At 38.5% G+C, this 21,653-nt stretch overlaps 1 protein-coding gene across 3 annotated transcripts; it reads right to left on the bottom strand.

Annotated features, from left to right (window-relative positions):
* Positions 1-279: 279 nt before the first annotated feature.
* On the bottom strand, positions 280-21,300 carry creb1b (cAMP responsive element binding protein 1b). 3 transcript variants are annotated; one of them, XM_044217379.1, is made up of 8 exons: positions 21,279-21,300; positions 9,350-9,457; positions 9,012-9,158; positions 8,792-8,892; positions 8,043-8,197; positions 5,793-5,978; positions 5,341-5,494; positions 280-5,027 (listed from the first exon to the last, which is right to left on the bottom strand). In XM_044217379.1, the coding sequence occupies exons 2-8, from the start codon at positions 9,452-9,454 to the stop codon at positions 4,883-4,885; spliced, it is 993 nt and encodes a 330-aa protein (XP_044073314.1). In that variant the 5' UTR covers positions 9,455-9,457; positions 21,279-21,300; the 3' UTR covers positions 280-4,882. The 3 variants fall into 3 exon arrangements, with proteins under 3 accessions (XP_044073314.1, XP_044073312.1, XP_044073313.1); XM_044217377.1 differs by lacking the exon at positions 21,279-21,300 and adding an exon at positions 13,810-13,975; XM_044217378.1 differs by lacking the exon at positions 21,279-21,300 and adding an exon at positions 13,584-13,794.
* Positions 21,301-21,653: the final 353 nt, after the last annotated feature.

Here is a 21,653-nt window from a genome sequence, read left to right on the forward strand (position 1 = left end):
AATAGTTTTTAAAAAATGGACCATTGTACTTGTGTTTAAGTAAATGTACTTTACCCCTGCACACAACTTGTAAGATGTTAGAAGTTTTTCCTCCGCTCTACACACTTTTCTCTATATCTTCAAAAACACAACACAAGTTTATTAATGGGGCCCTCCCACAGAGCAATTGGAAACTTTTTTGTCTTTTAAATGTAAAAACAACCCATTCGTGGTTCATCAATGTCTGTCATGAATGGATTGTTCACATATGATTGATTCGTTAACAATAAAATACATAACAATCTTCAAGAGTTGTTTATTGCGACATAGCAAGTGTTTACAAAAGAGTGATGTAATGTCAAAGTAACAGCACTTTCAAATAATGGGCTGGTATAGTTTTATAATGTGACAATGTTGAAACAAACAGTATATAATGCATCATTTGTCTCTACAGGATACTATACAATACATGGCATTTTAAATTGATAACTTATAAAAGTGGCAATATATAAACTGATCACATTAAAAGTTAGAAAAAATGTTATTATTACTGTTCTAGAAATTCTATATATATACTTTTACACACATGGATATCAATCTGTTTCATGCAGAAATGAGGCCCGTGAGTATAAACTATTCTGGCACAGAAATGAAAACACTTTTGGTTTTGTTGAAAAGATATTGTGTAATCACATCACAAAGTTGAGCTCACTATATCAAATCAACATAAAAAGATTATTACTAGTTTCAGCACCAGCACTGAATGTGTGAATTACAAGAGGTGGAAATAATTTTTTTCAGAATACACTTACAAAAGTTTTCATCCCAGTAACTCAGGTATTATAATGGCACCAGTATCTAAAAGTTTCGAGTGCTTCCCATCCCTACACACATTGTCAAACCCCTGGCACTGATTGCTCTGTTATTCCTAAATAGTGATTCTATCAAATTTACTGTTTCCTCTCCTCTAAAATAAGCTTTACAATCAGCCCTTGAAATGCTTATGATTAAAGATTACTAATGCATTTTGTTATGTCTCTACATAGACCACACTGTGACAGGCAGGAGGAGAGTAAAACAGGGACAACATGTACAGCTACTGTACATGCTAATGCTTTGTGGGTCATTACGAGATGATTCATTCAAAGCCTTCTGAATTACTCCAAGTTTGAGGTGCAGTGTGATTTCTTTATCTGGTTCAACCCTTTAATCCTCTATACATTACAAATACAGACTGTACAATATCAGAATGTTTTAAACTAGAAAAATAAAACTGGAAGAGCTACCATGAACTGATGATCTTTTAAAAACTAATACAAAATAAACACATTTTAAGGAACACACTCTAATTGTTAGAGCGGCCAGTAGTGCCCCCAAATTTTCTCTCACCTCATGATTAGGGTTTTGTGAAACACAGAATTTTGCAGTCAAAATAATGTTAACTCAAGGTCCACTTACTAGCTTCAGGAACTTTCAACCTAACAAACCAAAGACCACCTTTGAATAGAGACGGGGGTTATTACCACTTGTTATCACGTGACTGAAGTTCCACACTTTGTCACGTAACGACAACTGAGCAAACTCCATCCGCTGATGAAGACTTTGAGCTGCATTTGAAAGCTTTGGAAAAAGCTATTAAGTGGACCTTGAGTTAAGTTGAGTGAATTTGTCAAGTCAAACTACTGTTTCCGAGGTCAAGAATGAACTTTGATGCTGCTCAGAAATAGAAGTTACCAGGATATAACTCTAGTGTGCAAAGTTTCAAACATCAGCAGTGAGCTGGAGTTTCCATAACTAAATCACAGAAAGTATCTTATACCCTAAAAATGTCAAATATTTTTGTTTAGAGAGGATTCAGGTTAGTTTCCAGTTGAAGTGAGCAAATACTTGGGTTGAGGATTAACTGACATGTATCTTACCATTGGAACCAATAAGAAATAAAAAATCTAATGTAGCTTTGTAGTAAAATGCAGTCAAAGTACAAAAAAATAAAGCTCCAGTGGAAAGAAAGATTGTGTTTTCATTTGATGAATTGGAAGAAAAATGGCTACTGATGCAGCCATTTCAGTTAATTCTATGAGATAAAAATACATTTACAGTTAAAATCACAACCATGTGTGGCTGAGTTTGAAGCCACCAAGGGTTCTGCTGTGCAGAATAAACGAAACTGTTAATTATGAAACTGATATATGTTGACCCCAACTGCACTCAACAGACTCGCTCTTCTTTACAAACAAACACTGCCGATCCTAAACAGATTACAGCACTCCAAAATATAACATCACCAACAAAGGCCTTTTCTCATACACTTAGCTGCCATAACGGTGGTAGGCCTGGTGGATTACATGAATACACACATACGTTGTTTTCTATTATACATTTATGTATGTTACAAATATGCAAAGTTGGTTTCATACAAGCCATAAGAACATTTTTCATATCAAATAAACAGAAATATATGAGTTCTACACATGCTGTAGAGTTTATGTACAGTAATATAAAAAAATAAACTGACAAATACGTACATTTATCTTCTCAAAAAACAACACAGTCCCACAAAAGTGATCTCTTTTCAACAGAATGCACATTTTCATGGATTATTAGTGTTAAACTTATATAATTGTAGCCTACATCTTCTGTAGATTTCACACAGAATCCAATCTGCTACATATTTTAAAAAATGGCTCTGCAATCTCACATGTTATCGCAATCCATATTTTACCACCATTTAACACTGTAAAACAGACAAAAATATTAGAAAATACTGAAGAATGAAATGTCATGGGGAAATGATAACTTTGATCCTGGTGGTCCTTTTTTGACGACAAACTGACAGTTTACTGTGGCACAGTGAGATGATGCTTTACTTCAAATTTAACGTTAGTTGGGTTTGGAAAACATGTAGGTCTCTGGTGTTCGAATTACTCAAATGTGCGTTTTTGCACAACCTGGATCTTCTTTTTATCCTTTTAGACATCACACTCACGAGACAACATTTTACTCACACAGTTAACTGCTGATATCTTGGGACACAGTGAGCCATAGTGAGTCACAGGAGCGGTGAGCTATAAAAAAACTCCCAATTATCTAAACCATGAACACACCTGAATGTCCACGAAAATTGTGCTTTGCCTTGAAAAACTAGCAGAACTTTCTTTTGTCTTTTTTGTTGTTGTTGCAACAACCAGGTTGGGTAATAACTTTATCATTCAGATTTGTTTTCACTTAATAATTTGCTTTAGATAAAATGACCTTGTGTTGCTGCCCTACTGGACTTCAGCTAGTGAGTAAAATATAACTAATAGGAATGTTGACCAAAACTATAAAACTGTGACCCCAGGTTGTAAAAACAATAATCTTTCTTTAAAACTGTGCTCGTCCCGTTAATAATCTTATTTTAATAGCATCTCTGACAACCGCCTGTTGTGGAGAAGCAGAAAAACAATATGAGTGAACTAAAAAGTGTGACGTCACACTACAATACGTCTGTTTTTAACAGACATGACTGAGGCAATCCTCTGTCTGCTGACATACACAGTCCTTCCACTTCCTTCAAGATCGGCAGTTTGTAGCGTCTTTAAAAACATTTTAGAAAAAATTATTTGTTTGTGCCCAATTAGTTGTAGAGTCCGCTATACAAGTGGCCATATTTTTTGAAAAGTTGGTTCACATCAGGATGTGGATCAAGTAGACAATTCATTCAAAGCCTTTAATTGCAACTGACTGAGCTTGCCTGACACAGAAATGTCTTAACTGTTGTACAAATTGTTTTAGGATAAAGTATGTTGTAAAATGTAGTATACAGCAGGCAAAAATATCGGCTAACGTCACAATTTCAATGTATTCAATAGTATTCATAATCAATGTTTTCTTTTACAAGCTGGGTCTGGGTTGTCATAGTTTCGGCCAGTATACTGTTTAACACTGAACTCACCACCGTGAATGTAAAGTTACCATGGCAACAGGAAATATTCAATTATGAGTACTTCCGTAAAACGAAACATCAGGATGCCTTAAACATAGTTCTGGTCCCCAATTTCACAACTGTTCCACATCAAGGTAAATTAAACTGCAGGTAACTATAGCAACAATGGTGATGCTTCAAGGACAACTTGTCAGGCATTATTGTTTACATACTGAACACAAATGCTTGACTGGAGTCCAATGAGGCCAATAAAATATGAGCTGTAAAGAGCTTTTCAACAGATAAATCTTAATACAACAAAGAAAATACTTGATGTCTAAGCAGAGGTGACAAGTTTGCACACCAGTAAAACCATTATGAACCATTTGAATCAGCAGGTTGACCTGGAAGTCCACCATTTTGTTTGACGCGATCTGGCTAGGACAACAAAAAGATGTAGATGGTCGAAATGAACTACAGGGCTGTTCTTTTTGTCGTTGAAAGAAGATTTAAGGATAGTATTTCCCAGCCTCATTGGACTCTGTGGTCAAACATTTTCCAGTGAAGAATCTATGACCGTGATGAGCACAGTATAATACTAACTTATATGGGTAGTAGCCAAATCTACGACAATAAGACGCAGACTCGCAGACAAAGGTGTGTGGAGCAACATGTTAACCATTGTCAGCAGCTGATTTTAGTACAGTGTTAGACTATAAAGTTTCAGTTAGCACTTTGCCAATGTTTATCATCAGACCTGGATGACAGTACGCACGGGTGTTTTCAGTGTACTGATACTAGAAATATTTCGTATACATTTTAAATGTATTATACTGACAGGGTAGCGAAGAGAAGGTAGTGTAGGCAGGATTAGGGCGTCTTCGTCAAAAAGAGCCAGCCGTGTGCGGACTGGAAGGCCAGGCAGGCAGAATCAAACAGTCAAAGTATTTGAAAAGAACTGAAATGCTACTTGGCCCAGCTCGGTGTTCAGGACAGGAACTACTCAGATTTATGACAGTAAAGGTCTTTGAGGGCTTTAAGTTCTTCAATTAGTGTCTTGTTTTGGTTCTCCAGGACAGCCACTCGGTTCTCCAGACACTTAACATACTCTTTCTTCTTCCTGCGACATTCACGGGCTGCCTCTCTGTAGGAAGGATAAGACACAATTTGTCTTTCTGATTCATTTTGGGGGGATTTGGGGGAATTTTTGTGTGCTATATAATTTTAATAAATAAAAAAACAATCTTTGAAACCTAATTAATTGATTTATATTATTATCATTAAATGCACCTACCCCAGGCTGACTTTAAGGCTGGCCTGTTATACTGTACTGAGACATTTCGGTCATGAACCTTCACAAAGGCACCAGCTTGGATATTGGGAAATGTCTGATGTAACAGCAAAGCCGTTATTGAGATCAAACATACAAAGACACAGATTTCCTCCTCTGTTCATACCTGTTCTTCATGAGGCGGACTTCCCGTTTGCGGGTGACCTCCTCAGTAGCGCCCCCAGTGGGGAGGGCGGGGGATGAGGCCATGACCACCCCCGGGGCAATGGTGCTTGCAGGGGCTGTTCGGATCTGATAGGCCTGGACGTCACCGGACGCAGCTGAAAGGTGTGGTTGGCAGAAAGTTAAATTTAATTTCTTGATAAAACCACTTTTACTTGGAGAATCAACGTGTCATTAGCTTGTTTGCTGACTGAGAATAGCGAAATGTTTTTGTCTTGCTACCAACAGCAGAAAATTACAATGATGAGGAAGAAAACTTGCTTTTCTGCAAGGATGCATAATAAAATAAAATGGGTACATCAAAAATAATGGATCTAGGTGTAAAATATCACTAGCTTCAGCCCGATTACACGCCACTTCATTAATACAGATGATATGAAAACAGCCCACTCTCACCTTGGACCACCACCTGGTTACTGGGAACCAGTATCTGCTGGCCGTCACTGGTCTGTGCGTACTGGAGGATGGTGGCTCCAGGCTGGGCGGCTGCTGCTGCGTTGGTCATGGTCAGAGTCTGAATGCCCTGTACTCCATCTGTACCGTTATTAGCCAGCTGAATGGCCCCACCCTGTGTGATTGCAACTGTGTGTTTGGTGAGAAGGATGGATGACAAGAAGGAGAAAGGGAACAAAAGAGAGAATTCATCAAATCAAAAAATAAATTATAGTAATTCAATAAAAAAAAAACACCATTAGAAATGTGTTTTATTGTATTGTATTATGGTATCGTCATATTTAATTTTGTACTTTGGGCAGAAAGCCATGCCAGGACAGAGCAGCCAAGAAATGATCTTTTCTCCAGCTCTGCAGCCTGTTGCACCAGCTGTGTGTTCAAACTTAGCCTAGTTATAACGTAAATTATTACTAAGTTGTGATTTATGCATAAGTTACAACATAACTCCAAGTAACAACTAAATAGTGACACATGCCCCTAGGGTAGGTGTAAATCAAATATACTCACTATAACGTCTGCCACACAGCATCATTTTTTCATTAATTGCATGTCATTTTGCAACACAGTAATCCAGTAGAGACCAAATTTATTGATATATTTCAATATTGATATAGCTCACTGTGATGTGCTACGATGCCAAGTGGCTTATGCCAGCCAGAAAACTAATGCTCACGGTAACCATGACGATGGAGCTCTATCTTTGATCGCTGATTGGCCACTTGCCTTAGTTAGCTGGTGCAACACAGTGCAGCTCATCAGTCATCCATTAAGAAACATTTTGATGAAACGTTTGTCAGGATGTGTCTGTCTGCTTTAATGCCTCACACTTTGTTCAGACATGATGCATCATGTCATATTTTGATAGTTCACCTGCTCAAACTGTTCATGTGATCAACAGAAATACTCCGTCAGACAATGGGTGAGAAAACCAGCTACTTAATTAAAGAAAAGAATCAGTCTTTTGGACAAAAAAAGAAATAGCAGAAACATTTCCCAGTTTCATCACCACAACCTTTTATTGGGTTTTTAAAGATATATTTATCTATTTTTGTCTACTAGGGGGCAGAAGCACTAAAACAAGCTGACAGATACACAGCCTTGACATGTTTCCACCTTATAAAGTTGTTATGGCAAACAAGTTAGCAAACAATTGACTACAAATTTCACAGGTGTGATGTCTCTCTGCCTAATACGTCTCTACATGTTTACCTTCGTCTTCACTGACTTGTGCACTGCGGCTAATATCAGGTAAATGGGCAGATTTTTTAAGGTGTCACATAAAATAAAAGTGTATCTGTCGACGTCTGGTTGAAGACCAGTTCGACATTGTGACTGGGGATGCCCCCCGAAACCCAGTTCTCATTTGGAACTGGTTCTAAATTAGTGAGGGATTTTTAAGGTTGGTTCTTTTATCGGTACTTGAGGACACCAGAGAAACCTGCTCTTTGTGTCGATGATTTTATAATAAAATCTTCGCGAGTAAAAAGCCAATAGGAGTAATTTATCCAAACGCCTGTTCAACAAGCACAAACTTGCAGAAAATCTATGTTTTCAACAGTTATGTCTGCAGTTTCCCATCCACCACCAGTATGAATTACACACGCTTGTCAGTCTAATAGCTAATTGTTATGAACAAGCTAAAATGACAACTGTTTGTACAGTATGTAGCCTAACTGTTTAGCCTACGTAACCACGTATCTCAAAACTGAGCCAATTCTTGTAGACTTACTGGCTGAGACGATAGCCCCTCCCCCCTCTATCAGCCTGTCAGGAAGTGAATCCATATTAGCAGCAGGAGGAGGACGTGTTCTACATTAGTTTCAAACTTTACTCAGTGTTTTGATGTCAGGAATATTATTACGATTTATGTACTGACTTTGCTGTTGTAAAGATTGCTGTTGCTCCTCTCTAGAAACAATATTATCTTATATTTGAAATATAAATAAATTCTAATCCTGTTCTAAATGAAATCTTTTTTTTTTTTAATAATCATAATTATTATTTCTTAGTAATAAAAAAGAATTGATAAGGAGGATCGATAAGCGTAGTGGAATCGATAAAATCCTAAATATACTCATTCCTAGTTGTGTCCCTAACAGGGTGACAGGTGGAGTTCTCCACCCCAACTATGATGTTTGAATTACATCAACCTGCGGCCTCAGATACAGCTCCACTGAGCCAACTATCACCTACTGTATTGGCCGCTGCTGGTCTGGTAGATGGGTGTGGGGACAGTAACAGTGGTGATTGCGGGTGTGGCGGCAGCAGCAGATGAATCCTCTTCAGCCTTTTCCTCCTCGATACGAGGGACAGCCGGCGCGTCAGATGAAAGGTCGTTCAGGATTTTCCTGTTGGGACAAACTGCGGAAGTTACTCAAAAAACCTATTGGGCAGGGTTAGCGTGATGTCATGAGCTGAGGTTGTCATGGTAGACACATTTCACATTTATTCATGTGAAATACTGCATCAGTTTTAGTATCACTGATGATCTGCAGCCCCGTACATGTAATCCTCATTGTTTTTGGTTTTCACTGAAAAATAGCACATTGGTTTAAACTAATTTTCATCAGACTTTAGATACTTATGTACCAAATATTTGCTATGATTCTTGCTGCAAGAAGATTATCATCATAGTTTACAGTAAACAAGGTTCTCTTGCAATGAACACAGCTCGAAAAACGCTCTAGTTATAGAAAGGAAAGAGCAGAATGGTGACAAAATGAAAAAGAGCTGATTGTAAGCAAGAATTGGTGTTTACAAACAAATTTATGCATGCAGGTGAATGCCCTTTGAAAAATGTAAATAACAAAGCCAAAAAAGTGCCAATGTGTGTGGTCAAATGACCTTTAAATTTTTTAGTAATGTTTGATATAGCTATGGGATATCGTGATCGTCTTGGCAGTCTACTGAAAGTGTTCACACACATCACACACACAAATTACCTGTACGAGGGCCGTCGCGACAGAATCTCTCTGCGCTTCTGAGAGTCAGTCACACTGTCTACTGACTCCTGTGAATCCTCACTTTCTGCTATGGTGGAGATCTGGAACAAACAAACAAACAAACCAATAAGAGATGCATCAAACAAACCCTCTATCTTCATGTTCTTTATATTGTGGCTAAATACGAAACACCTAAAAGTAGGATTGTGTGTGTGTTTACCTGCACGGCCTGGACCTGTGGGGACTGGATAACAGACGGCTGTGCAGCCTGGATGACACCGTGGACCTGAACCGTCTGCCCGTTGGGAAGCTGTACCAGCGTTACTGTGGGACCTGTTGCTGAGGCGTGGCCTGTCGTCATGGTTACCTGAAATTCAGAAGTGATGTGACCGCGCTGTCTACCATGTGCATTTGAACATTAAGTATTTTTTTTACATTTGTGGCATTCAAAATTGATATTTTTAAAAATGTCTGGAAACCAGTTGCACTTCCTGAGCCTCATGCATCCAGTTTGCACAGACTGGAGGAAGTGGTAATAGTGTTAACATCATCTGTTACCTGTGCCAAAGTAGCGATCTGTGCTTGGGTGATTTGCTGGTTCTCCGTCTCAGTCACAGCAGTCTCCACCCCATGCTGAGCCTCCACTGCTGACTCCATCTTCATGGGCTGAGGATGAAGATTTGAAGAGGAGCTAGGGTTAGCTAAATTTTCTTCATTAGGTCCAAGAACATTCCTGGAAGATCTCTATATGTTGTTCTATCTCGGTTATGTAAAATATCAGAAGGAATGTTCACTTGTGGTACTAAGGAGGTTATATACAGCACATCTATAAACATGAACAAATGGAAAATGTCCCTGTAAGCTTATTCTACTGCAATTATGCTATGTTCTGGTAATTAAATGTTGCAGATTAGAGGTCTTCACAGTTCCACTTGGTTCCTAGCATAGACTGTGTACAGTCTATGGTTCCTGGTAACGTGGACCAAATTATATTCAAAGTGATCCGGTCGGGAAGGGTCCCGTAGGTTTCAGTTCTGTATGTCTGAGACTGAAGTGGATCCAGATGGAGTTTTTTGAGGCAGACTGTGAGTGTGAACTATAAAGTGAAAAAATGACATATACCGCTTTTCTTTTCAACTGTTGTTTGTTAGTTGGTGGAGCATCATGCTGCTGCCAGTGATGGTGTTTTCTCTGTTTGGGACAATCACATTTCAGGTCTAATTATCCACAGGTCTATTTCGGACCAGGTCTGACTGTCTTCAGGTCCTTTCAAATAAGGTTTCTTTTTTGGAAAATTAACTGCAGACACCTTAATAAAACTTACCGTTCATTTTTAATTATATAGAAATGTTTTCGCCTAACCTCAAAGGATGTTCCCAGAACCTTCCTGCAATCTAGAAATGTTGTGAATCCCCCTGATGCCCATAAAGTTGTTACTATTAAAGATAAAATCTTGAGTTTCTTAGTTCTAGTCAATGGTAAAAGAAAAGCTGGTCCGCTGCTGCACCACAGTAGCACAGTCGTAAAATTCAGTATGAAGTCATGGGTACTGAACTCAAAAATGTGAAATGTGTGGGAGTCCGAATGTGTGCCCTTAATAACATCTGCATCTGGTCATGATTAATTATGTGGTGGAGTACTTTGGAAAAATCAGTTAGAAAACTGAAGGAACTCTTAACAAAACAATTTTCATGAGAGAGAAAGACATAAAGGAGACAAATGCTGTCTGTGGTGTTCCTTGTTGACTGATCATATTTATTGTGGTTTCACCCCTAAATTCAGAATGAATCGTTCCATTTGTGCCACTGACCACATCCATCAAAGTTTATTACACCATAAATTACACTATAAACTATTTTTTTCTTGGCTCAAAATGAGGCAAAGTGGCACCTCAGCTGTGACCTACTGAACCTTGCTGTTTTTTAAAATAAGAAAATACATTTGAACATGTGCCAGAAGTGAAAGCCTATAAGAAGCTATGACTTAGATAACTGTCTAAGTCTAGAATGAAACAATAAAAAAAGTGATTTGGCATTAAAATTATGTTTTAAATAAAATAATAAATGAGCTCTTATGTATTACAAGGTATTCAGCAATAAATATTACAATGTTGAATATTTACAAACCAGTTTGTGGTTGTGTCGCAATGGATTGTTTTTTACTTAAAGGTGTTTGGATTAATATTGAATACAATGTGGGAAAATATTAGATAAACAAGTGGAGAAGACACCGGGAAGCCCAAAATGTGGTGTGGTGATACAGTTGCCGTAATCCAGACCTTCGAATCTGCCCACTCCACCGAGTAGACTGTTGACATCTGATATGGGTGTTGGGCGGGGGTGTGGCACAATGGCTCCATAGCGCCCCCCCTACAAAATTTCAAAATCAAAGCCCCTACCTTTATATTTGACGTAGATGTACAAAATTTGTGGTCACACGTTTGTCTGGATGAATTCTTTATGCAAGACAGGTGGCTCTACAGCTGTACAGCCTACAATAAGAAGCGGTTTAACAGTACAGTTGGGTGACTTTGACCACTAATTAATGTTGTAAAATGATGTGGTCTTGAATCCCGTGTGCTGAGATTTTTACATTCAAACTGTGACTGAATATGTCTTGTTGGTGACGGGGTTTCAAAGTCAAATAATTCCAAAAGAATTGAGATGATTTTATAATTTTAATACAAAACACCTTTGTACCTGAAGAAGAGCCAATTGGGCTCGAAACGCTGCACTTTTTCAAAATGTTTTAAAGTAAAAAATATTTACGGGAGCATTTTACAGTGTTTTGCGAGTGCTTGGGAAGCAGAAATACATATTAACAATAAGGCATTCACGAGGACAGCTCAGTGTTTACAAACTTCTGCCACCACTACGAACAACAACCGACGCATTCAGGCAGAAGTTACGAGATAACAGGGAAACTAGTTGATCTGTAACACTCACACTCTCCCCCCAGTGTCTGTCCCTTCCTCCTGCAGTGGTTCTCTTGTATTCTGTCAGACCTGACAAATGTACATCTTTTTAGCAGTGTGCTTTTGATGGCCAGCCCTAATAAACTAGCATATCATCCAGCTACATTCTGTTTTCACCTGTGGAGTGATTCCACTGTTACACCTACATTTGGTCAGGTTTTGGTAAAAGTGGCCCTTTGAGTCTCTGTGCAAGAAAAAACATGGTACCAGCCTGTCTGAGCAGAGGTAGAGAAATAATCTGACTGCATTAAGTGTAGGCTATTTCTCAAAGTACCTAAGGGTCACTTTTCTAAAAACATTACAAAAACAAAAAGTTGTGAATGCAACTGTTGGATAATTAGCTCATATAAAGATAAGATAGAATTTATTTATCCAGAGGGAAAATGTTGTGCAGCAGTTGCAGTAGAAAGTAGGAAAGAGTGCAAATATAGAATATAAAAATATCAATAAGTTGAAAATCCAAAATATAGGCCCACACGATGCCAAAAATATAAACAGGTTAACGGTGAGGATCATTCTCGGTAGGAAAGTGGGATATTTACACTAATAATCCCTTATCAGTAGTTACAGTAGTTAATTCCTTCTAAACAGTTATCCTCAAACTGATGATACCTCTGTTAGTATATAGCTCTAAAAGCTATTCATACTAATATACAGTATATATATATATATATATATGCCTATCATATCATAGGCATATATATATATATGCCTATCTTAGCAGATTCATATCTACCCCTGTTTGTTCATATATTACCTCTATACATATGTACATACTCTGCACTTTACTGCTTTTTGCACTTCTGGTTAGATGCTAAACTGCATTAAATTGTCTCAGTACTTGTACAATGACAATAAATCTAATCTAATCTAATTATGGCTTTTAAATCATTATTACTGTGAGACTGTGCCGGATAAATTATTATGAAGAGATTACAAATAGTTTAAGCCTAACCCTAACCCCCTATTTAAGCTTATTTAATTAAGTAATTAAAGGAAACGAAGATATCAAAGCTTTGGTGTTTTTAATTAATTTAAATATTTACTATAATAATAATAATCATACCTCTGGGATTAGTCTAACTAAACACTAAACAGGAGAAACTAAGAAGACACACTGCACATGGGTTAATACTCCTGCTCTGAACCAATCTACCTGCGTACATTATCATTATTATAAACGGAGGTTTTGGCCTCAGAGATCTGATCTCAGACCGACTTCAGTGTGTTGATCTGGGACGTGTTGCTCACGGAGCTCGGTGATCTCACACTGTGCGTAGCTTCTCTCCGCTGCATGATTGGCTTTACACATTTCTCCCTCTGCTTTTCAAAAATCACTTGGCTGGTGTGTGTGTGTGTGTGTGTGTGTGTGTGTGTGTGACAGCAGAGCCACATGGTCCGGGCAACGCCCCCCTCAACGCTCACAGGCCACATCCCAGGAGATAAGAAACCATTACAACTTAAATCTGACCGCAAAATACAAGATGAGTGTGTAAAACATCCAGGCTCAGGCCTGGATGTTTTACACGGCGGCCCGCAATGGCCGATTCCTATGGAGACCAAATGAATGAAAAAGAGGAACACGCTTATTATCGATAAGGCAGATATGTAAGCAGGTGTGGAATCACAAATAATCTGTGTGAGATAACAAACATCAAAACTAAGTAGAGAAAGTAACAGAAATAAATGGACATATCGCGGCTGATGGGTTCAACGCGCCGTTAAGGGGAAAACGGCGCAAATCTGTGCGCAGAAAGCTCTGACCGTTATAGCATCATTTGACAGTTTAGCGTATTAACAACGCTAAAGTCCTATTACCGTTTCTGATGTGTTAACACACAAACTGCTCCTCCTGGTTCACTATCAAAGCCGCACATTTGCTCCGTTTCTCTCCAACAGCCGCAGCCTCCCCTCCCTCCATCCTGCTACAAACACACCGCGGCGCCATGATCTCTTTGTTTCCTTCGGGCCGAACCCGACCAGACCGACACTTTCTACGGCCGCGTCCCGTCTCTCTGAGCCCCGGACACCGCTACGTCCTTACCAATACAGACTCCCTTCGTCACTCCCAGGCCTCCGGAGCTCCACTTTTATTCTGGCCGACACGTAAGAGCCCGCGTCAGGCTACACCTCCGCCGCGTCACCGGGAACAACAACACGGAGATTGGAGAAGGACGGGAAACCAGATGGCGACACTGGCCGGAAATGACCGATGTGCGAACGGAGAAGAGCGGAAAATACCGAGGAGAAGCGGATCATAACGACACCCTCCTGCCTCCTGAAGCGTTTGGCAAAATTACAAAAAAATTACAATAAGCAGTTTAATAATAATGTAAGACGAGAACAACAATAATCTGTTAGCAAGATATGATGGTCATAAAAGCTGTACCCGTGGCCTATTATTATCTAGAGCTTAAAGGGTCGTTGAGTTCACCTAAATCACATAAATCAGATTTTTTCATTTCATTTTCATTTTTTTTCATTTTTTATGAAGATAGTTTTGGTTTGAGTATAGATAGCAGTAAAAGTTACAAGTAAAAGCCATGCATTCAAAATTTTACTTAAGGAAAAGTACAAAAGTATTGGCATCAAAATATACTTAAACTTATACTACCAAAAGTGCTCATTATGCAGAATGGCCCTTTTCAGAATAATGTATGTTACTGGATTATGATAATTGGTGCTGTCATGTGTAAATCACTTTAATGTTGCAGCTGGTAAAGGTGGGGGTAATTGTAATTACCTTATATGCTGCTGGCTGGGTGGCTTGTGAATTTACCCCCTGGAATCAATAAAGTCTTATCTTCTTAACCTATAATAATACATCATCATTTATTTGTTGATTATATTTTGTATTATTAATCTCAATCCACAAAGTAACAAGTAACTGAAGTTATCCAAAAAAATGTAGAGGAGTAAAAAGTACAATATTTACTTCTGAATTGTAGTGTAGAAGCAGTATAAAGTAGCAGAAAATTAAAATAAGTACCTCAAAATGGTACAGTACTTAAGTAAATGCACTTAGTTACTTTCCACCATAGTTTTGGTTTGTGTCTTGTAGGTAATGGATTTTTCAGTTGAACACTTTATACTAAAGAAATAGTCCCTACTAGTTTACAGTGAGGTCTGTGAATTATCCTGAGTTACCATGACATTGTTTCTTGTAAGACAAGTTGCTGTTGAATTTTTAATGTAATTTTTCAATGTTCTCAGCAGCACAAACACAATTAAATGTATCTCCACTGTACAGACACAGACGTTTCAGAGGCAGATAACTCGCTAATCGAAAATAAAAAAAGTAATTTTTTCTAATAACACCTCATTAAAATACTTATGATACTACTGCTAGGCCGATACAATACTGCATCTGGGCCACTACACTATAAGAAATAGGAGTTTACATTTACATAATACTAAAACATTCATATTTCTTTGCACTATTTGTATTTGTTTACAATTTACAGAAACACTTGACTTGTATGTAGACATTATATGTTGTTGGTCATTGTTGCTTTTAGGCTATATATATTTATATATACACCAATTTTTCCACCTATTTGTATGTACTTTTTCTTCACCTTTCTTTGCTGTCCTTGTTTTATGTATGTCTATTTCTATTGAAACTGTGTGTAACATTGAGAGCAATGAAAGACCAGAGTCAAATTCCTTGTGTGTGTACACATAGTCTACTTGGCCAATAAAGCTGATTGATTCTGTTTAAAGTTAAGAATGGTTCAGGTTCTCTGGCTTTTCCCCATAGGAGGGAGGTCTTTACCCTTTAAGAGTTCGATGAAGAACCTTCACTTGATTTGTAGTTTACAAGATAAATCATTTATCTGAGTTGCAGCTTTAAGCTTTGTATACTAATGAGTTACAACAGGAGCCAGCCTTGAGGGTTACACTCAGAACCATTCATCATTCAGGTGCTTGTTATAGAAACCTTCAGGGAGGATTCAGAGATAAAGACATGTGAGGTTCTCATTGCAATCACTGTTTCCTCTTGGATTTTTTTCAGCAACGGGGTAAAGGGTTTTGTTGTACCTGTGTGGTGTGTGCATTAAAGAAGTGTTACAACTGACCCCATAATGACAACGAAACACATCAGATGAGGTGAGGCAGGGAAAGACAGTAAGGTCTGTCACCAAAGAATACTCCATCTGCCGTGTGACACTGAGCAGATACTGCAAGAAATTGTAAATCCTCAGAGAACAAAAGTAAAACTTTACAGCAGCGGTAAGCAAATCTGGTGAAAGCTGATGTTTTCCCTTTCACTGTTCATGATTTTCCATTAATCTACCATAGATAAGAATGTAGGCCTAAATGCAAGGCTTGTATAAATCCCAATAAGTATGACCTCATATAGTATACAGTATATATACTGCCCCAATGTGCAGAGAGGCAGTAGGCTTTCTGAACAGTGCATGGTGCTAAAATTAAGTCTAACAAACGTACCAGATGAATGACACATAAATAATATAATTTAGCCTATTTGACCAGAACAGATTTGTGTCAACAACAGTACTTTTATCCAAACATAAATGAAGCAAAGTTCAGCAACAGCTCATTATTCTGGATTACAGTCATTCTTAAAGTGATTTAAAAGTCAGTGGTGAGTTGTTTTTGTTCTTGGCGAACCACAGGAAGATGTTTAAGTGTTGATACATGCACAATAAATTTCTTCAGATGCATGTTTTGTGGTGTGGTCTCAATTTTTAAGTCTTCACTGTTATTGTTTCAACTTACCCCAGGTTGTGTTACAACTTGTGGGGCAGGTTATAACAATGGAACTCCTTGTATTTGACATCAATTAATTAATTCTGTGATATAGTTGGAGAAATTGCATTTATTACTTCTGGGCTGGATTATTGCAATTCCTTATTATCAGGCTGCCCGAATAAGTCCCTTAAGACTCTCTAGTTGATCCAGGTGCTGCGGCACTGTGTACTGACAAGAACTAAGAAAAGAGATCATCGTATCTTAAATAGCTCATATTTCCCAATTACCGATCGATGAAGCTCTTCCTCTGAATTGAAGTTGGAAACATTGCTATTTGTAGTAGACAAATAAGGGTAGCCTAGCCTACATTGTGTTCAAATTTGAGAGCGCTAAGACAAAAAGTCTGCAGGTCATAGGTGCTGAGACAAAAAGTGTTACAAAACTAAAGTAACTTCACCTGACTATCTTTCTCATCGACATCAGGCATCTTTCTCTTCTTGGAGAAATATTTTTAAAAACTCATCTGAAAATGCAATCAGGAATATTTTAATACATAGCTTATATAAACATTGTTGGCAGTTATTTTACCAACGTTTATTGAGGGGATGTTACTGGTATTATGAGTTCGCTAACGTCAGTGTTACATAGCTAACATTAGCTGGAACATTATTTCACAATATATTATTAATAATAATAATTTGTTGGCCATGAACATTAATAGAGAATACACTGCAAATGTTTATTTAAACTCTAACTTAACGTTAGCTAGTTAAATCTACCTTTTGTCTTGTTCTCTGTAACATAATTCTACTGCTCTACTACTCGCTACTTGCGCTGTTGTTTTTTTGGTTGTCATGACTTCGCTAGTGATTGACGTCCTGCCACTGTTCCGCAAAGTGGAGTGAGAGTGTGGAGCGGACAGTTCCGCAGAGTCGCGTAATCATGACATTCATAAAATTCGGAAGCAGCGGCAGCAATAATGTAGGCTATATAATAACACTGCCAATGCTTTATATCTGCCCCCCTGAGCACAGTTTAGAGAGGCTGGAGCCTGTCCTTGCTCACATTGGGTGAGAAACAGGGTCCACCCTTGAGAGGTTGTCTATCACAGGGCAATCATTCACACACACATTCACACCTATGGGCAAGTTAGTCTCCAGTTAACCATCTGGAGAAAATGCCCGGCCGGCAGGTTAAAATCTAGGACCTCTTGCTGTGCACATCCCTGCACATGCATAGGCCTATTGTAGCCTAGTTTTTTAGTAAGGTATTTTTCAGAGAAGACATTTTGACACGAAGAGCACGCACGTGAGAGAAGTTTGCTTTCTGCCTTTCTTTTTTTCTAAACCTAACCAAGTAGGCTTTCTGGCAGAAAGGCTTCCTGTCAGAAAGCCCTCGGGGGAAACTTCTCCCTAGTGCAAAGTGAAAATAATGTGTAAATAATAAAATGAATGATGGCTGAATTCCATTTAGCTGCTTCAGTTTCAGGGTCCTGGTATTGGTGGCTAACTGTCACACTTTCATGACTTACTGGGAGACCGTAATGGGACAGAGCCATCATTAATGTTATTAGTAAAACCTGTGCCGTTCTCACTGTAACCACCAGAGGGAAGCATAAGACCATTTAAATGCACCCTGTAGCAGGGATCTGCAGGTACACTGGAATATACCGTATACCTTCCATAAGAAACACAAAAGTACTCTTGACAGTTTTGGAGAGATAAACATTAGATAAAAGATAAGCACATCTATAGGACCGGAAAAAAACTGAATGTAAAGGACTAGCAGATTTTCTTTCAGGCATCATTGTGATAATGTTGAGCTTTATTTGACCAAATTATCACCTCCAACCTAATCCTGGGTTATACCTCAGAATAGGATACTTTACCAGAAACCTTACAGGATTCTACACCACACAACTGAGAATGATCAAAATACATGTATAACATTTATACTAGAGACAGCATTACCAAGTCTTTAAAAACACATGTAGAAATATACTCTCACTAGTTCATTTTCTATCCGATATTCACAGTACGACACCCTCATTCAGATGTGAGAAATTACTGTGATGTCGAAAAGTAAATTCAATGCAAAAAATGCAACATAATCAAAAACACCAACTGACTGAATATGGACAGATATCTACAAGCTTGCACTGATCCTGAGAAATCTATCAACTGAGTGGGTCCTGAAAATTTAGTAGCTTTTACAATCAAGGAGCAAAACGTTTCCATTTGAATTCAAGTTTTTTTTTTATGTCTGTCTTCTCCTCCTGTCAAGCCTCAGAATGGAAAACATCACATGTAATCAGGATATGGATTTGGACAGGATTTTCTTTTTTCTTACTTTCATGGAACCAGAGCCTGTTTTTTTTTTAAATCTCACCAGATGGTGGCGCTGTAGAGCTGTATAAACTCTCTGACCATGTGCTCCTCAGACTCTGCCTCCCCTCCTCCTCCCAGCGACAGAGAGAAGAGAGGTGCTCGTGTGTCATCACGCAGATATGTGGAGTTTATCAAGGCAATTCCTTTTATAATCCTCCTGATGCTCGTTGCCGGTGTTTTATCTGTTTAATAGCATTGTACTGCTACAAGCCATAAAAAACACCCTTTTTATTGTGACACCAAACACATTGTTTGGGGAATTGACCCTGCCTGGGTAATGAACAGCAGTGAATTTGCAGCCAGTTATAAAAAAAAAAATAACAGGAGGGTGAATGGGCTGGGGGGGGGGGCAATTTTGACCCAAAGAGGAGAGGAGGAATATTTTACAGGAGGGGGAGGAAGCCTGTTCTCCAGGTCCTATTAGAGGTTTCAACATGGCTGATTTTTAGGTTTTTTTCTGGTTTTGCAGGGTAGTCGTCTATTAGTCAATATTCACTAAATTATGTTAAAAAAACAAGAAAAAAAACAATAGTGCAACATTTTGTCACTGCTTGAGTGCTATTTTGTAATTTGCAATATACATTTTTGAATTAATATCAGCGGTAGGAATTACGGTGGCCGACAAGGGCAAATGCACTGCATCTTAAGAAAACACATGCAAATAGACAAAACACAATCAAATTAAGAAAACATCTTCATCATTCTGACAACACATGCGCAGCATTTAGAAAACACGCTGCAAATACAAAACAACAATGGAAGTGTTTCCAGAGGACACCAAAAAGGTTTGTGACTCACAACGTCGGGTCCGTATCATCCTTCATTGTCTTTCTGTTATTTTGTTTTGTACTGTTTCTCCACTTTTAGCAGTCTGATCTATGTGTTGTCAAATTGATGAAGATATTTTCTTAATTAGCTTGTGTCTATTTGCATGTGTTTTCTTAAGATGCGGTGCGTTTGCCCTTGTCGCACACCCTAAGGAATACTGCAGTAGTACAAAGCTGAAGAAACTTACATATAAAATTATACAAACAGGCAACAAATCAAAGGAAAAACCTGAATAAATGAGTGGAGAAACATAAAGAATACAGAGGCTTCCATACAGGTCACAAGGGCTCACTGAATGGTTAAAAATGATGTCAATCATATGCCATGGTCTTCACCAACTAAACACCTATGGGAATTTTTGGAGCAACATGTTTTTATGATAAGGAGCACTAAAGCTGTTCTGGATGCTTGTGGTGGACCAACACCTCACTAATGGCCCTTTCACACTGGACAAAAAACTCTAACACATGGGGCTACAACACACAGACAACAGTGCAGGAAGATATTAAAAAGATGAAACAAGGCTCACCATGTGAAAAAACACAAAAATGTACTAAGTGGTTATATGTGAGAAGTTCCAATTGCAACAGAGTCAGCACTAACATGAGTTTCTCCTTTTCCAAATAAGATGTCCAGATACAGATAAACATGTTAACACCAGGTATAAATGCGGTAATATTTTCCAAAATTGCCGTGACCACTGGGAGAGCAGTCCAGTTGCAAATATGCAAAATCGGCTCATGCTTTCAGGTAGAATCAGGGTGCTAATGTATAAAGACAAACAAACCTAATTCATCACAACACGTTCATATTTGACATTTTTCATGAGCAGTATCTCTGTGTTTGTGTTCTGTGTTTTAGGCAGACAAGGCTTTTCAGTTTTCACCAAATTCAAACCCCTGCTGCTCATTTTCACTGACACTTTGAGTGTTTTTGACACTTTCAGAGGAAACTGTGAAAGGTTACCTTTCTGGCAAGATCTTGTTTGTGTGTATTCAGTGTGATTCAGTAGCTATAAACATTTTATTTTGCGTATGTCATTTTAGGTGTTTGTACTTAAAAAATAAAGAACATGTGGAAATTATCATGAAGAATAGATTTATAGGACTCAATAATAGACAGTCAATTAATTATTAAGATGGAGAAGTCTTACATTTTTGACCAAAAGAGGAGTGAAGGAGAATATTTTAAAGAGGGAGAGGGAAGTGTGTTCTCCATGTAGAAATAAAACTGATTCTACATGCACACACAGACACACACAGACAGAGAAAGAATCAATAGAGGCATTTGGTCTATTATCATAAACACACAGTGTGTGTGTGTGTGTGTGTGTGTGTGTGTGTATTTGTGTGTGTGTGGGGGGGGGGAATGGTGTTTTATCTCCAGATGGTTGACTGAGACTTGGCTGGTTGGTACAGAGTCAGAGAGAGAAAAGCAGGCAGAAGGCGTCTTTTCTACTTGAGCTCGACTAAATGTGTGTGTGTGTGTGTGCCACGTCTGCCAACCTGTCTGCGTGTGTGTGTGTGTGTGTGTGTGTGTGTGTGTGTGTGTGTACGTGTGTGTATATGTGTGTGTAACTGACCTTGAGGAAGGAGGCTCAGTTGGAGGAGAGAGGGATGAGGAGCCCCCCTTTTTCACCTCCCTCAACCCCCCGCTGTGTCTCCCCCCCTGGGTAAAGAACGACTGGCTTCTTATCCTCCTCCTGTCCTCTCTTTTCTTCTTCTTTCTTCTCCTATTCATTTCTTTCTCTCCTCTTTTCTGCTTTTATCTACTCTGTTTCATGTGCTTCTTTCCTCCTTTTTTCTCTCCTGTTCTTCTCTCTTCTCCTATTTTCTCCTTGTCCCCTCTCCTCTCCCCTTTATGTTCTTTCCTTTCCCATTGTCTCCTCTCCTTTCATGTTTCCTTGTTTCCTCTTCTCTTCTTCTTGTCTCCTATCCCCTTTCATTGACTCACCTTG

Source organism: Siniperca chuatsi, linkage group LG12, assembly GCF_020085105.1.
Source record: "Siniperca chuatsi isolate FFG_IHB_CAS linkage group LG12, ASM2008510v1, whole genome shotgun sequence".
In the NCBI taxonomy this organism is placed as follows: Eukaryota; Metazoa; Chordata; class Actinopteri; order Centrarchiformes; family Sinipercidae; genus Siniperca; species Siniperca chuatsi.

Excerpts from the sequence above, each read along its gene's own strand:
- creb1b (XM_044217379.1), bottom strand. The coding sequence starts at position 9,454 with ATGAAGATGGAGTCAGCAGTGGAGGCTCAGCATGGGGTGGAGACTGCT. Across the intron at positions 9,159-9,349 it reads AGATCGCTACTTTGGCACAG|GTAACCATGACGACAGGCCA; the intron begins GTAACAGATGAT and ends TCTGAATTTCAG. Across the intron at positions 5,495-5,792 it reads TAACCAGGTGGTGGTCCAAG|CTGCGTCCGGTGACGTCCAG; the intron begins GTGAGAGTGGGC and ends CACACCTTTCAG.